This window comes from Anser brachyrhynchus (genome assembly GCF_964034855.1).
Source record: "Anser brachyrhynchus genome assembly, chromosome: 4".
NCBI lineage: Eukaryota > Metazoa > Chordata > Aves > Anseriformes > Anatidae > Anser > Anser brachyrhynchus.
In genome coordinates this window covers 76,518,500-76,533,507 of record NC_137698.1, presented here as the reverse complement: position 1 = coordinate 76,533,507, position 15,008 = coordinate 76,518,500, and the positions used below count along the sequence as shown (strand labels likewise).

General features: G+C 44.1%; 1 protein-coding gene across 6 annotated transcripts in view; it reads left to right on the top strand.

Moving 5' to 3' along the window:
* The window catches only part of SLC4A11 (solute carrier family 4 member 11), a 138,302-nt gene that overhangs the window by 95,403 nt on the left and 27,891 nt on the right, over positions 1-15,008 (top strand). For all 6 annotated transcript variants that reach the window (XM_080588815.1, XM_080588816.1, XM_080588813.1 and 3 more), the window contains 3 exons: positions 1,539-1,662; positions 4,632-4,838; positions 9,949-10,033. In XM_080588815.1, the coding sequence (XP_080444941.1) occupies positions 1,539-1,662; positions 4,632-4,838; positions 9,949-10,033 (416 nt within the window). The remainder of the gene's footprint in view (positions 1-1,538; positions 1,663-4,631; positions 4,839-9,948; positions 10,034-15,008) is intronic.

Genomic DNA, 15,008 nt, shown 5'->3' with positions numbered 1-15,008 from the left:
AAACTTTTAGTGAGCTTGACAGCTGAGGTATGAACCTCAGGCAAAGCTTGCACTCTATTTCAATTACTTTAGAGAAGACTTATTCCTAACCTTAGGACCTGCCTTGGTTTTTCTCTCTTCCAATGCTAATTCAAATGACCTGAGCAGAAGGAAGCTGAGACCCCATGGTGGAGGGGAGGTAGGAAATATGAAATGCTGTCTTGTTACTCATAACCTATTTTACAGCTTCACTTCATTACAGTGAAGCTGTTTGGTTGCTTTCAGACAAGTGCCTTTGTCAGACTAATTTGTGTAAGTAGCTTGACTTCCTGATGACAGATTGGAAGCAAACTCACTAAGAAAATATTTGGTGGGGTGACTTGGTATGCAAGTTTCTGGGAACTTCATGAAAAATGTCGTGCTCCTAGCTAGTATGTCTCCAGCCAAGGATCTTCGGCAGCCATTACTGGAAGTGACCTTCAGGTTATGTGAGCGTGAGAATAGATCTTCAAAAGAAAGATGGGTTAGAATGATGGAAGAGATGATCTGAGGACTGTGATAGGTGATTGCTGGATGAATAAAAGGCAGCAAGCAGTCTAAATGACTGAACCAGAAAAAAAAAAAAAAAAAAACAAATTCGAATTGGGAAAGCAGACTCTTTCAGTGTTGATATGCAAAAACCATGTGTCTCCCTGTGCTTTCTAGGAGACTATTAGAAACAGGAGAGCTGCAGTCAAGGCTGGTGATAACCTACTGCAACTATTCCGTGCCAGTTTGTTGCTTTTTCAGAATTTCCCAGCAGGAAAATTGATAACCTAGCTCAGAGCTCTGTTTAAATATCTCAGTGTGGAGATGGACCTGGTCTTTCCTGGCCTCCAAAGATGCTCTGTGTTTATTTCAAACAACTTGTTGCTAGTCTAGGCTGTAGTGGTCAAACAGTCAGTGGGGCTGGCCCCAAGCGGTAATCCTGTCTGCTACAGCCTCTGCAGATCCCGAGCATGGAGATCAGCTTGGTTTCTGTAACACACCTGTACCAGCAAGGGGAAAACAACAGCTGAGAGCAAATTAGGAAATCCATTCAAACAGACCTGCCCAAGGCAAAAGAAGTGGAAATATGTTGGTTTGGCATCTTGCCTTAATGTTTCCAAAAGCGTTTTAGAAGATCAGATGAAGTGAAGTGTAAACTGCTTTCCCTTAATGTAGGTGTTATTTTTAAGAGGTCTATTTTGCAGGAGCTTCTGCAAATACAAAGTATGTTGCTATCTTTTGATTTGTATTGGTTTTAAAAAGCTAAAAAGCAGATGGGGGGGAAGAAAGGGAGAATAAGCCTTGTAATTTTGAAAGTGATTTCCTTCTAAGAAAATGCGTATAAAATCTATAAAACTAGCAGAATCGGGCTGAATGTAGCTTAAAGTCACTGTTAAAGACTTCAGAAAAGAACCTTTCATAACCAGCAGCACTTTGTTTTTAGAACCAAAATGTGTTTTATAAACTCTCACACCAGGAGAGCACAGCATGTTTCGTAGTGCCGTGTATAACCATGCCATCTTTCTCCACAGTTGCACTATAAAGTCCCTTCAGCGACGTCATGTTTGCATCAGCCGCCTCGAGAGGCCTCAGAACTGGGGTGAAAACTCCTGTGAAGTGAGATTTGTGATATTAGTCCTGGCTCCTCCTAAAATGGTGAGTGCTGCTCTCTTGTTTCCTTTGTTACTTCAGGGGATTCTCCAGAGATACTTTTCTTGGTCTCCTCCTAGAGTTAATGACAACACATTCATTTTGAGACATAATGGGACATGAAAAGGCCTGAGATTTTTCCCAGCCCTTGTCAAGATGGCTTATTCTAACTGTGTGAAGGGTAGATTACAATTCTGTGTCCTCAACTTATTCTGGGAATGGCCTCTCGCCTGACATGGGAGAACGCTGCAGGTCAAGTGTCTGCAGTCCCCATACACTTAATTTTTGCTAGAGGTACAACCATGATGTGTGCAATGCTCCACAGGTTCAGCTTTACCAGTTTAGCTACCTGGTTTTGGAGGGAAAGGCCATTCCTAGGTAAAATCATGCTTGTGAATGGCTCTTGTGAGTCTGCAAAGGTCTGGGCTGCTTCCCAGCAAACTCTTGATGGGACAGAGTTATGCTGCAGCAGTGGTAGATGGAACTACATCTCGGTTACATCAGTCCGTGAGTTCTCCTGCAGTACAGGTGAGACTATTCAGAGCCTGGAGTGCTGTGTAAAGTCAGACTGTGCCAAAGTGTTCTTATAGCTTTTGGAACTTGAAACAGTAAGGTTACAGCTTGCTTCGGTGTACTTACTGTTTCTCCAGTGTAGACAAGGCCAACAAATGACCTTGTAACATGCTCATTCATTGCAATATCAGGAGAGGCATCAAGGCCAATTAGGGATCAACATCTTCCCTTCCTAGAAAGCAGTGGCTTAATCAACTTGGTGTGTCCTGCTAACTAATGGTTGAAAGGTTCAAGTGAAAGACCTTTTCACACTTAAGTTGGCTCTTAACACCTTGGGGTTACTAGGTCTGTGCTCCTGGGAGGTCTTGGAGAGGTAGGGGACCTTGTCTGGAGCAAGACAGATCCAGATTAAATTTCCTGCCCTTCATTGCTATCTGTGTGACCCTGGGACCTTCTAGGCTGGTCTGTCTCCTCCCCCTTCCACCATCACTGTTGTTTAAATGGAAATACTGGTGTTTCCTTATTTCTGTCAGATTTTTCCCAACTGAGCAGTTCAACACTTTTGGCATAGATCTCAAACCCAGCAGGCTGAAAACAAATTGATGTTCCCTGTGAGAAGCAGCAGGCAAACAACTGAACCTGCTCACAATTGCATTGATCTCTCATTGTATGGCAGCTCACTTATCTCCAGCCAGCTACGTGCAAAGCGCCCAACAAACAGCTCTGCATCCGCTTGTATCCTGAAAGCTTGCAATTCCAATGGACAGCATCAAATTAAGGAAAGGGAGTGGAGGCCAAGCAGAGCTGGAGTTGCCAATATGCTTTATTTTAAATGAGTTTATCTAGCCAGCTCTAAGTACGCATTTCTGGTACAGCAGTTAAAATAATTAACCTGCTGACATTAACAGATTAAATGAGTCTTGGTTGGGGGGAGGGAAAAAAAAGTCCAGAAAGTAGGCATCTGTTGCACTGAGGAATCTAGTTCCTTATCCTTCTCTAACATGGAAAATGGAAAAACTAGAGTACTCTTGCAAATCTGTCTCTCCAAACTGTTCCTCTGTCTCTGGGAAAGACAGGTTAGAGAGAGGAAAATAAGAGCAGTGTTGGGTAGCCTGAAGTAACCCACTCTAACACCAAGCCCAAGGAGACTGCTCTTAGGTAAGGAGAAGCCTTGCCTGCAATGGCAAATCTAGGCTGGCTTGGTCTGAATGGACCAAGATTACAAACTCTAAAGCAAACCCCAGAGCAGACTATCTTCTCTTAAATCCAGACTCTTCTCTAGAAACTTAAAATGAGCATGTCCTAGCAAGCGCGTCTGAAGGGAACTTCCCTGCGATGGATGGAGGAGAACAGAGGAAAGGGGGAGGCAGGACAATGAGTAATAGAGCAAGCAGAGTGTTAGTGATAACAGTGCTACCTGCGTATCCATGCCTCTGTGTTAAGCAGCACTGAATTACTCAGCAGTGTTCATGAAGAAATTGTTCATCTGCTTTGTTATGAATCATAAGAACTTAGATCAGTCACATATGCTCACTACTACCTTGTACAGTAATGCAAGGAGTTTGGAGGCTGCCCAAAAGAGGGTGGTGTTTGGGTATCTGTAGCAGTGGCTACATGATGGCTGTTGAGTAGTATAGCTAAGAGAAGGGGAGTTAAAACATTTCATCAAAAGGGGCCTTTTAAAGAGCTCTGATTCTGTAAAACTTGGAAACTGCCTTGGTAAGCATCTTTCCTGCCTTGATCCATGTATGCAAGCAGATGAGCAGGTCTGGGTTTGGTAGGTTTGTGTAGATTTGAAGAGCTCAGTCTCCTTTATTTGTCCCATTTGTACCTAATTTCTGAGGTGCTCGGAGCAACAGGAGGGCAGGCTTTGGGTACTGTTGAAGGTGGACCCTGAAAAACTGGCTGTGGCTCACAGAAATGTTAGATTGAATAGGCACCTGTTCTTTTTCCATGGCTGTGGGTCTTCTGCCCCTTCCAGGTATTTGGTGAAGATGGCCAGTGCTGCTTGTGTGCGCTCGCTGCTTATTTTCCCCCTCTGCTTTTTTCAGTGCCAGTAGTTGCTTTAGCTGAGAGCTCTAAATCTCTACTTGTGCTGCCAGAACTGCCCCAGGGAAGCCAACAGGATTGATTTTTATTTTAATGCCCAGAAAACAGGAAGCTGAAGCAGATATGCACAATTGATCTCTCAGAAAAGATATCTGTACTGCAGGAGCCTTTACTACAGTGTCTTTTCAGTAGCAGTAGTGTTGAGATGTTGCAGGGCTAGCAAAGACTGACTTATTTAGTTTTAGCAGCCCTGAAGAGGGACTAGGGGATAAAATGCATGCTCAGCTTGATTCAGACTTGGCTCAAGTCCTGGGGTGCTGGAAGATGATGCCTAATGGGGCAAATCTTTCATTTTATATTCTGGCGGTGAAAGGAAATAGTTTAAGTTTTTCGTCTTTTTTTTCTCCATTCAGAAAAGCACCAAAACTGCCACGGAAGTGGGCCGGACCTTTGCCACGATGTTTTCAGACATAACCTTTCGCCAGAAACTCCTAGAAACCAAAACCGAAGAGGAGTTCAAGGAAGCCTTAGTCCACCAGCGCCACTTGTTGACGGTGGTGAATCAGAGACCCTCGGCAATGAATGATGGGCACAAGTCACACGGTCCTAAGCCCCTCAAGGTAAGGCTGGCCAACCTTTCCCAACAGTTTGGTGTCCAAATGAGTAAATGCAAAGGTTTTGGGGTAAGGATTTGAAGAGCTTGTGGTGCTTACATCCATTAGGCTTGTCTAGCTAGCACTCAGAACTGAGGTTTCTACAAACAGCTCCCATATGTATGTCCACTTTCCTCAGCTCCTGCTGTAAATCTAAAGAAAACACTTCAAAGGTGCAGGTGCTGAAGGGACACAGAACAGTAGGGGGGTTGAACTGGTTGCAGGACTTTGAATCCAGATGCATAGTTGAGTGTGGGACTAATGGATCACTGTGTCAGTCCAAGGTACTTAATCCTTACAATCAGGAGAAGTCTCTGAAGGAAGCTGCTGCTTGTCTTTCCTACAGCTGAGAGACTTCTTGGCTGTCCCTGCTCAGTAACTTCGCTTAAAGGTTGCCTGTCAGTACTTGGCCTGACTTCTCCCTGTTTGATCTGTAGCTGTGTAAAAATGTTACTTGCTTTGTACTCAAGTTTGAGGGAAATGCTGTAACTCCGCTTTCTTTTCTGGAATTTCCTGTGTATTGGTCACTGCTTTGCCTTTCCGTTCAGAAATTCATTCTTTAACCAAGCAGCATACCTGAAAAACAAACTGTTTGTACCATCCCTAGTCATCTGCTCCTGCCCCTGAATTGCAGATAACCTTAAAGGACAACCTTTGGGTTGTCTATAGTGCAGAAGCTGGCAAATTCACCATTTTTTTTCTTACTGAAGTAGACTTAAGGAGTTTTGATCTGCACGTCTGGAAACAAGTAATGCTCATGTTTTTCCAGCATTCTCCCCTTGTTTATAGGTAGCGCTTTGAACTTTGGTAGACCCCATACCTGCTCTTATGTGGTGGTTTCTACCTGCATCGCAGGGACAGCAGCCTTGGCCAGCCAGAGCTTTAACAGCTCTGAGCCAATGCAGTACATAGTCACAATTCGTGTTTTCAATGCTTCATCTTGACATTGGTTGTTCTTGGTCTGGATTTGGTAAATCGTGGGGTTTGAAGGTGTTTTATCCTTCAGCTCTCAAGGGATGCAGGCTGTGCAGTAGTAAATCTGCTTTATGTCTCTCGAAAGAAGCTGCCCATGCCTTGCCCAAAGTGGGACTTGCCAGGATTGATTTTAGGAGCTGGGCTGGAGACTTCTTTCCATGTTCCTGGCAAGCAAAACTTTGCCTGGAGAAGAAGGGTTGATTTAAGGTCGTAGCCTGCATTCGTCATTTCTGATGAAAGCCATCTCCAGAAGCCCTTCTCCTCTGCCTGCCCTGTGTGACAGTCCTCTGGATCCTCTGGAATGAAACCATTTAATATGAGGAGAAACTGCTATGAGACCAGAGGTGTAATTTCAACCTGTGAGCCACCCCTGAGTGAAATAAATACCCTAATCTGGAGCTGCTGTATTATTACAAACAAGCCTGCAGGAGGGTCAAATCTCTTGGTTGTATCTGCCTCCCACCTCCCTTTTTCCCTTGATCCTGCAGTGACAGGAGAAAAATGGACCTCAAATGCTGTGTGAGTGGGATTTTAGCAATTGCTCATTTCTATCTGTGCTAAAATACTGAAGGGGGCATGGCAATTCTGTACCATGCTGTGCCCGCAGCACAGTCAGTTTGCTTTGCCTCATCTCAGGATTGTTTAGACAAAACAGCATCCTCACAGCTATAATCAAGTCAGCCTGAAATCCTTTTGTTTACTGAGGCATCTAATTGTGATTTTGTTCATGGAGGAGGCCCTAACGGTTTTGATGTTTTCTAGCTGTGACCATGTCCGTTTCATACTAGTGTGTGTGATGGAGGGGTTTGTTTTCCAAAAGGCCTGGGCTGTGCCTGCTCAGCAGTGGCAGGATGGAGGATGGTCTCTGACACATGAACTTAATTTGAATAGCTCTGGGAAAGAAAGGCCTTCTGAGTAAGGCTACCTGGTATCAGTACGTCAAATCAAAAATATAGCAGGGCCAAGAGAAGTACCACCACAAATGGGAGTAGAAAGAAGGACCAGCCAAACATCCCCTACTGAAGGGGAAAGAAGCAGGGGATGGCAGGCCAAGAGGTTGCTGGCTCCTGAAGGTGTGGGGAAGCACAAAAAGGGGTGAGGATGGAGTGCCAGCATTGTCCTTCCCAAGATTTTTGTAAAACCTTGGGTGGTGCAAAGTCAGAAGATGGCAGGAAGCAAAAGCCAGATTGAAACCTGTTTGGAGTAGAGCAACATGATGATGATGCGCAGTGGACAAAAGTACTGCCCAAAAATGGCTTTAACTTGAGAGATCAGTAAACTTGACTGTGTCTCTCCTCAATGTAACCCAAGCTGAGTATGAGGTTAGAGCAAAGAAGAAGGTAAGAGGGAGGATTAGCCATGCAGGAGAAACAGCTTTCCCTGTATTTAGCCACAGATTTGATATCAGTGATCCCTATAGAAACACCACTGATCTTGATGGCCCCACCCCAAGCTAAACTTGCCCACTGGCAAGAAATAAAATGCACAAAGGGATGAGGAGTCTCGAATGTAACCCGTTGCCTCCCCTTTTCTCAAATCCGCTTCAATGAGCGTTATGGGGCAAGAAGTTTGGTGCTTTTTCTGCTCGTCCACTGCTGCCTACAATCAGGCAGTGTGCATGAGTGCCCCTTCCATCCCCACCCTGTGCTCAGCCCCAGGAAAGCAGCAGGCGTGTGGATTCTTCCCCCGAAGGTGAGCTGCACTGAGCATCCCTTTCTCATATTTGCTGCCGTGAGACAAGTAAACATATTAGTCATTAAAGCTATTGTGATTCTCTGGCTGACTTGTGCCTTCAGGAATGTCTTTCTGGGGGGCAAAATTAAATTGCTTTTCAAGTGCGCATGGCTTTGATGTCCAAATATGCCTGTTGGGTGAAGTTCATAGTTCTCAGAAGTGCTTAAAATGCAGATATGCTGTTGTCTGTTTTCCTTTCCTCCTGATTTTTCAGGGTACAGATTTGAAACTGTCCTGAAATAATACAGGTGTATTAGCAAAATACAACAATTTACTTAGCTGAAATATAAAATGTGATAATGACTGATAAAGGAGTTGGTCCTTTGAGGGATCTCTTACGCTTGGAGGTTTTGGGTGTGTGCTGTGGAGTGTTCTCTTTACAGGCGGTGTTTTTATTTTGTTATATCTTGTGATGTAACCCTGAAATTCCAGACGCTGCAAGGCAGATAAGCCCCATGAGAAAAAGCAAAGCTGCATATGGTCTGTTAAATGAGCACTGTAGGGCTGAGTCCCTTCTAAAGTAGTAATTTCTATCAGTTTCTACAAAAGAAAAGGCAGCCAAAAAACAAGGAAGATGTCCTCCTCCATGCTGTTTGAGGTGGCCTGTTTGGGTAGATTTGATCTGTGACTTTCTTTTCCCCTTATACCCCACAGCAGAGGTCGTGCATCTTGTGTGCCTTGTCCTTCAGGAACACCTGCAGTGCTTAATGTGAGGCAGCTGGGGTAATTAGCGCTGTGTAAAGGTGATGTTTGGAGTAGTATGTTGTGGTTTTACCCTCCTGGGCAGCTGAGGTCCACCACAACTGCTCTCACTTCCACCCTCCTCAGAAGAAGAGGGGGAGAAGAAAGTATGCTGGAAAGAAAAAAGGGGGGGGGGGTTTATGGGTTGAAATAAGGATAATTAAAGGGAAAAAGGAGGCAAGAAAAGAGGAGGGTACAAGCAAAGGCCATGCAGAAGCACAAAGGGAAGGAAAAAAAACTCCTGTAGAGCTTAGTGATATGGTTTAGTGGAGGGCTTGTTAGTGTTGGGTCAGAGGTTGGACTGGGTGATCTTGGAGGTCTCTTCCAACCTAGACGATTTGGTGATTCTGTGATCAATGAGCAATGTTTGGCCACATCCTGGGAATCAGGGCTTCAATATGCCTGGCAGTTTTTTGGGAGGACTTCATGATGCCTTCATAACAGGGCCCCCCCTTCTCCTTTCCCACCTTTTATTGCTGAATGTGACCCCCTATGGTAAGGAATATCCCTCTGGTTGCTTTAGGTCAGCTGCCCTGGTGATGTCCCCTCCTTGCCTGTTGGCTTTTGTGGGGGCTTGGAGGGAGTCTTGGTGCTGTGCCAGCACTGCTCAGCAATAGACACAACACTGGTGTGATACCAATGCTGTTCTAGCTCCAAGTGCAGAGCACAGCACTGTATGGGCTGCTGTAGGGAAAGTTAACTCCAGCCCAGCCAGACCCTGTACTCTGAGTTGAGGATAACAGGAAAAAAAACCTGACAGGTGCCTCATTTGCAAGTGTTGCCTGCTTTGATGCTTTCCATGTGCTTTCTGTAAGGATGTGGTTGAGAACTAGGAGGCTGTAAGTCAACAGCAGCTGTCGTGTGTTCCTAAAAAGCTCCTCCTTGCCTGTGCTGTGTGTCAGCTCATATAAGCAGACATACTGCACCTCGCAGGCCCCCAGACCAGAAGTAAAAGGAACACATCAGAGTTTTGGAACACTTTCACAATGATCTTATTGACTTTTCGTGGGCAGAAGCTACAGTTTGGCTGTGAAGCTACTCCAACTTGTTCCCTTGGGGTAGAGTCTGGGATGTAGATGGCCTTACTTCCCTTACTATACCAATTTGAGGTCTCTTCTGTAGTGATGCCAAGGAAAAGAGCACTTTCCAGGGATCCCCTTTTGGAGGCTTCACATGAATTTGGGGAAGAGTTCCTGATACAATACATAAGTTGGCTGAAGCAGTGGGAGGGCATCCCTGACCTCATGTTAATCCAGTGGGTACCCAGGTATTACCCAGTGCCCTAAGGTCTAATCCTGCTGTTGGCCGGGGTGTCTTCAGCAGGTCACTTCGATGCTGTACATCAGCTCCCCCACCTGCAAATCAGGGATGCGGATATGGATGGGAGTGGAAAGAGGGAAGGAAGGGAGGAAAACAGGGTGGTCTGGGGGTTTTTTCTCTTTTACAATGCTTTTGAGGATACAATTTGAAGTGTGAAGGGTTTATTTTTATTATCATTACAAAATCCAATTTGAATGCCCTATTCAAAATGACCAGTTTTGCTCCTATCAGTATTGAATAAGGAGGTTAATCTCTTTAACAATACATGAGCCTTTAAACTGACACAGCATTTCCTTCCTTTCTTTAGTTGCACGAGTTTCTCAATGTTGGCAAGGGGATTTCTGATGACATTGCACGAAGATTTCCAGTGTACGCTTTGGACTTCACTGACGGTATGTTGGCCAATGTTTATGGAAGCATTGGCCTGATTTTAAATTTTTGTGATACAATGTCCTGTTTACAGTGTGCACTGAATGTTCTTTGGTATGTGTAATGGCTCTTATTTCTTATTCAAAAGAATATGTTGATAAAAGCCGGTGAATAGGTGGTGTGGCACATCGTAGATGAGAAGCTTGCGGTGTTCCCTTAATGAAGGTGCTAGCTTTATGTAGATTTTGTTTTTTATTAAACAATGAGGGAGTTAAATAGATTGATTATGGGTGTGTGCAAACACAGATCAACTCATAGAGACCTAATTAGTCAGTGGTGGCCTAATAGATCCTTTCTGCTGTCCTGGTAAGCCAGAATCAGTAGCAATTATGATGATGCTGTTGGAGTTGAGAATGCTTAAAGAAAATCCAAGCAATGCTAACTTTGGCTCTGTACCCCTTAAAAACTGGATATAGCTTGTCTGCTGTAGTCAGATCACTGGAACAGTAGTATAATGTTTATACTGAGCTTCATGTTTTGGGCTTTATATAGCTCCTGTCATGGCCTTCTTGGAGTCTTCAGAGTGACTTCTTCAGAGTCACTTTCTCCCTTTCTACTTCGGGCTTTCAGAGGTTCTTAAAGGCCATGAAAATCTTTACCAACAGGGTTACACAGCTTCAGCCTGATATGGAAGCATGTTCAGTTTCTTACAGCTTTTTGGGAGACTTATTTAATATCTTCAAATATCTGGAATCAAACCCAAAAGGTTCGCATGAAATACAGATGCAGAGTGTAGACAAGGAGAATCCAGGGGCTCTATCAAGCACCTTTCTGCTGTTAAACTCCTTATCTCAAGGCACAACTGTCCCAACACGCACCTCTGCCGAAGGCTGTCACCCTCGGAGCTGGTATAAGAAGGCAAGATGCCCACCCAAGCCCCATTTTACAGAGAAGTATTTTAGTGCAAAGCCACTAAAGTCTAGCTAACACTACATTTTTCTGGGGGTCAAGGGCACGTTGAGGAGGAAGAGGGATCAATTATTTTCAGGGTAACAGCAAGGAGCCTGATGCAAAACAAAATAGTTTCTTGGCAAGTGTATCGTTAGTACCAGGTCTGTCAGAGGACATAAGCTCCTGATCTGGACACCTCTGGAGTAGTTTCAGGATACTTCATCTCCATGGCTGTTGCTTTCTGGGGCTGTCAAAGTCCAGCAGTTCATTGTAAAGGAGAAACAAAGCACTTCAGAAGGGATTTGCTGCAAGACTGCTGTTCAAGGAGAAGCATCCTGTGGTGAACACTGAAACATGGCTGTCTGCTTGCTCCTACCTGTGGCTGTCTGCATCCTGAGTTCAGCAAACAATTCACAAAGTGCACTATTTGATGGTCCCCCAGCCAACATTGGCTCTCAGCAGATCCTGGAGTTCATTTCAGGGTCTGTGCTCTGGCATTGCATGCATACAGAATAACCCGTATGTGCTGCTTCTTGGCCCTGGGTCTGTCAGCTATAGCAGAGTGAAACTTAAACTATTGCAGCTCAAATGTGAAGTTCACCTTAAGAGCTGTTGTGCTTTCATGTATGAGATGGGGGAGAGGAGGATTTTCAAAAACCTATATATGTTAGCATGTGCCACTTCTTCCCAGAAACCAGAAATTAAGATAAATTCTTTAAGGATCTGCATGGAATGAAAACCAGATGGAGCTTAAAGCATCTGCCATAAACCACCAAGACTGAAGGTGATCAGGAATGTGAAATTCCTGGACCATCTCAAAGCAGCAGTGTACCAAAACTTCAGGGATTTGAGCTATCCAAATATCTGTGCTCCAGACAATCACATGTACATCATCAAAGAGCTTTGAATTGCAAAGATGCTTCTCTTTTTGAATGGTTGGAGTCTCTAAATCCTTAATCTGAGAAGCATCCTGGGATTTTGGTTTAGACAGATAAACCGATTAAGAGCAGGGTGATAAATAATAAGGCTTTTGTAGGGCCAGCAAGTGTTTTGTCAGTTGGACTTCTTGTGCGATTGATCTCATTCACATGCTGTGCAAAGCTGGCCTTTAAATTATCCTTAACCATCGTGATTTGAAAGAAGGCAGAAAGGAGTCATCTTCCTCTTTTTTTCCTCCAGATTAGGAATTTAAGTCTGTATTGGATTGTAGAAGTCTTGTCTGTTTAGTGCAGCTTGACTTCAACTACTGAACACTCAAGAATCAAGGAAGAGGGAAGAGTTTTCTCAACTTTTCCTCCAGAACTGGTGGTATGGGGGACTTCTAATAGGTCATCTGTTAGCAGGAGCATCTGGAGATGAGCAATTGGATTATGCTGAGTCTAGGAACACCTGTAATTTTTCTTTAAAATTAGGATTAAGACAACCCTTGTTTATGGGATTCTGCTTTCCTTTAAAAAGCTTGTACAGATCTGACCTTGTCAATAGGTTCAAAGCACTTGTGCTATCAATATTACACGCACATTCAGTAGAACCATAGGAGCTTCTTGATTTTTTTTTATTGGGACAGGTTTGAATGAAAGAGGGAATTGTCCCTGGGCTCACCTATAAGTTTCCCACAACCCCTTAAAGTTGTAACCCTTATTCTTTGGTGTATATTCTCTGGTACAGCAGAGGAAAAAAGACTTGCAGTGTGTGGTGTGCTCATGGGGGAATTTGAGGTGTCTGAGGCTTTTATAGTGAGCTTTGATGCTGTTTTCTGCTGTATCCCTTCACCTCTCACGAAAGGAAGGTGAATGGAAGAGATTATTCTGAACCCTGTTCTCCCTGACCTGTGTCCTCAGCCTACAGCAATGGGTGGGGGAATAGTTTGGAGATGTGGATTTCTCCCTGTCCTTGGTCCTGCAAAGGGCGTCCCCAACCAGCTCCCACAAGGAACACGAGCTCATCTGCCAGCAGTATCCTCAGGACCTGGTGGTGACACTTTGCAGGAGGGAGAGTTCCCAAAGCTCCCTGTAATGTGGATATGCTTAGAAGGAAGGCTTGAAGGCCCTGGCTAAATGTGATTTGAGAGGGAAGTTGTGTTGCTGGCTGCCGAAGATAGCACAGAGCTCAAACCTAGTAAAATCTTGACTGTGGTATGTGCTAAACCTTCACTCACTATCCCACCTGGCTGCTCTGGCTAGCCTTCTTGGCAGGATTGTGTCCTTTACAGAGGAGGAAAAATAGCAATTGCAGATAGGCCTTTTCCCTTAGTGCTTCTCCTGCCCTAGGTTAGATGTTGGGGTAGCTCCTGCATCGCTCTGCAGCCCTTCATTCAGGGCTGGATGCAAGAGTTCAAAGCCCAGTTGAGGTCTGGCTTTCTGGCACCGTGACCTGGGTTCGCAGCTCTGATTTGTTGCAGGTCTTTTCCAGTGGTTGGATGGGGACCTATAAAAGCATCTTGTTTTCTGTGTGAATGTTTCTCCAATAGGCTGGAAGAAATGAGAAGTTTAAGCTTTGAATCTTTGATTTGTTTCATTGAGCTTCCCTAGTCTGAGCATATGCTTGGCTTCTCTGCCACAAGATCAGCTGGATTTCCTTTTCCAGCAAAGTTCTTGGTCTCACTTGTGATGTGATTTACTCTTCCTAGGACTTCAGGGAAGATTTGTTTTCTGTCCATCTTCAGAAAACTGAGCAGAGTCCAGCACTCACTAACATAAGTGAAAGTCCAGCTTGAGGGCTTCAGCAGAAGTTTGTTTTGCATTTTATGACTAAACTTATGACAACCTACAGATATCTTCAATGTTTTTACTGTTGAAAGGTGACTTTTTTAATCCAGGTTTAATAGGCACATCATTGCTGATGCAAATGTGTATAATTAAACTTGCTTTGCATTAGAGATTTCAGAGAATTGGGAAGGAACGTTAATAGTCAAACACTTCACAATGTCCATCTGTCTCAGGCTTGGTTCAGTCAATCTACAATTAGTAGACTTCAGGAGCTCAAGTCCCAGCCTCTGGGTCTGTTGCTCTTCATTTATTGGTGCATAATACCAGGCAAAGTGAGGCCAGTAATGCTGCAGAACTCTCTGAAACTCTAACCTTGTAATTTAAAAAGAGACATTTCAGAAATTCAAGCAAGTAAAATAGAACTGTCACGTTGATGAACATAATTGCTTCCTCTTTCAGTGTGTAGATGTACCTTAATTTCAAGGGATTGCTTCTGTAATAGTCAGCTACTCAAATCTCACAGCTGGACTGAGTTGATTTTCAGCTATAAATTTACATGGTGCAGTTGGAGTGACACACTCCTTGATGGTTTTATGAGCCTGCTGCAGATGAAATGGCACCATAATGCAGCCCACCTTCTTTTAAATGAAGTAATGTCAGTCCCCGGGTTGCAAATAAACCCTGAAAATATTTAGCCAGATGTTGATTTTAAAAGGTAAGTTGTGATTAATGCTGGAATTTGGTGCTCGTCTCATCTGAGTCTGTATAAGGAGACAGTACTTGAGCATGATTTTAACTGCAATTGAAGAGTGATGATTTGTGTGAAAGGGTATGTCAAATTTGTTGTTATTGTCTCCATTATGAGGTAAGTTTTGCTGCCCACCAGAAAGGATTCTTTGCTCTTTAGATCTCTTGTGGCTGAAAACAGACTTCCCTTCTACTGGAAATCTTGAACCCAACCATGGTGTGGCATAAGGTTCTCTGTGGTCAGCATGGACTCCTGCTTTAACTCCTGCTTTGCAAGCATTGAAGCTGAAGCCAAAAGCCACACAAGCTTTTATGATGCCCTTCAACACTTCTCCCTTCCTTCCCCTGCCTTATGCTGTGGTTTATTTAACTGAAAGCTTTTTAAAAGGAGCCTCACCTCTTACAAAGCTTTCTCTGCTCAGAAAATGAGCACTTTTTGATTTATTTCTCTTGCCTGTTGCTTTACGAATGCTTTCAAATGGTGCTGCTTCTCTCCTTTCATGTTGAAGAGACTCATTTGTCCAAAACTGCTTGCTGAAGCCACACAGAGTCCCCAGAACAAGAAGTGACAATCTCTACTTGTAAAACTACC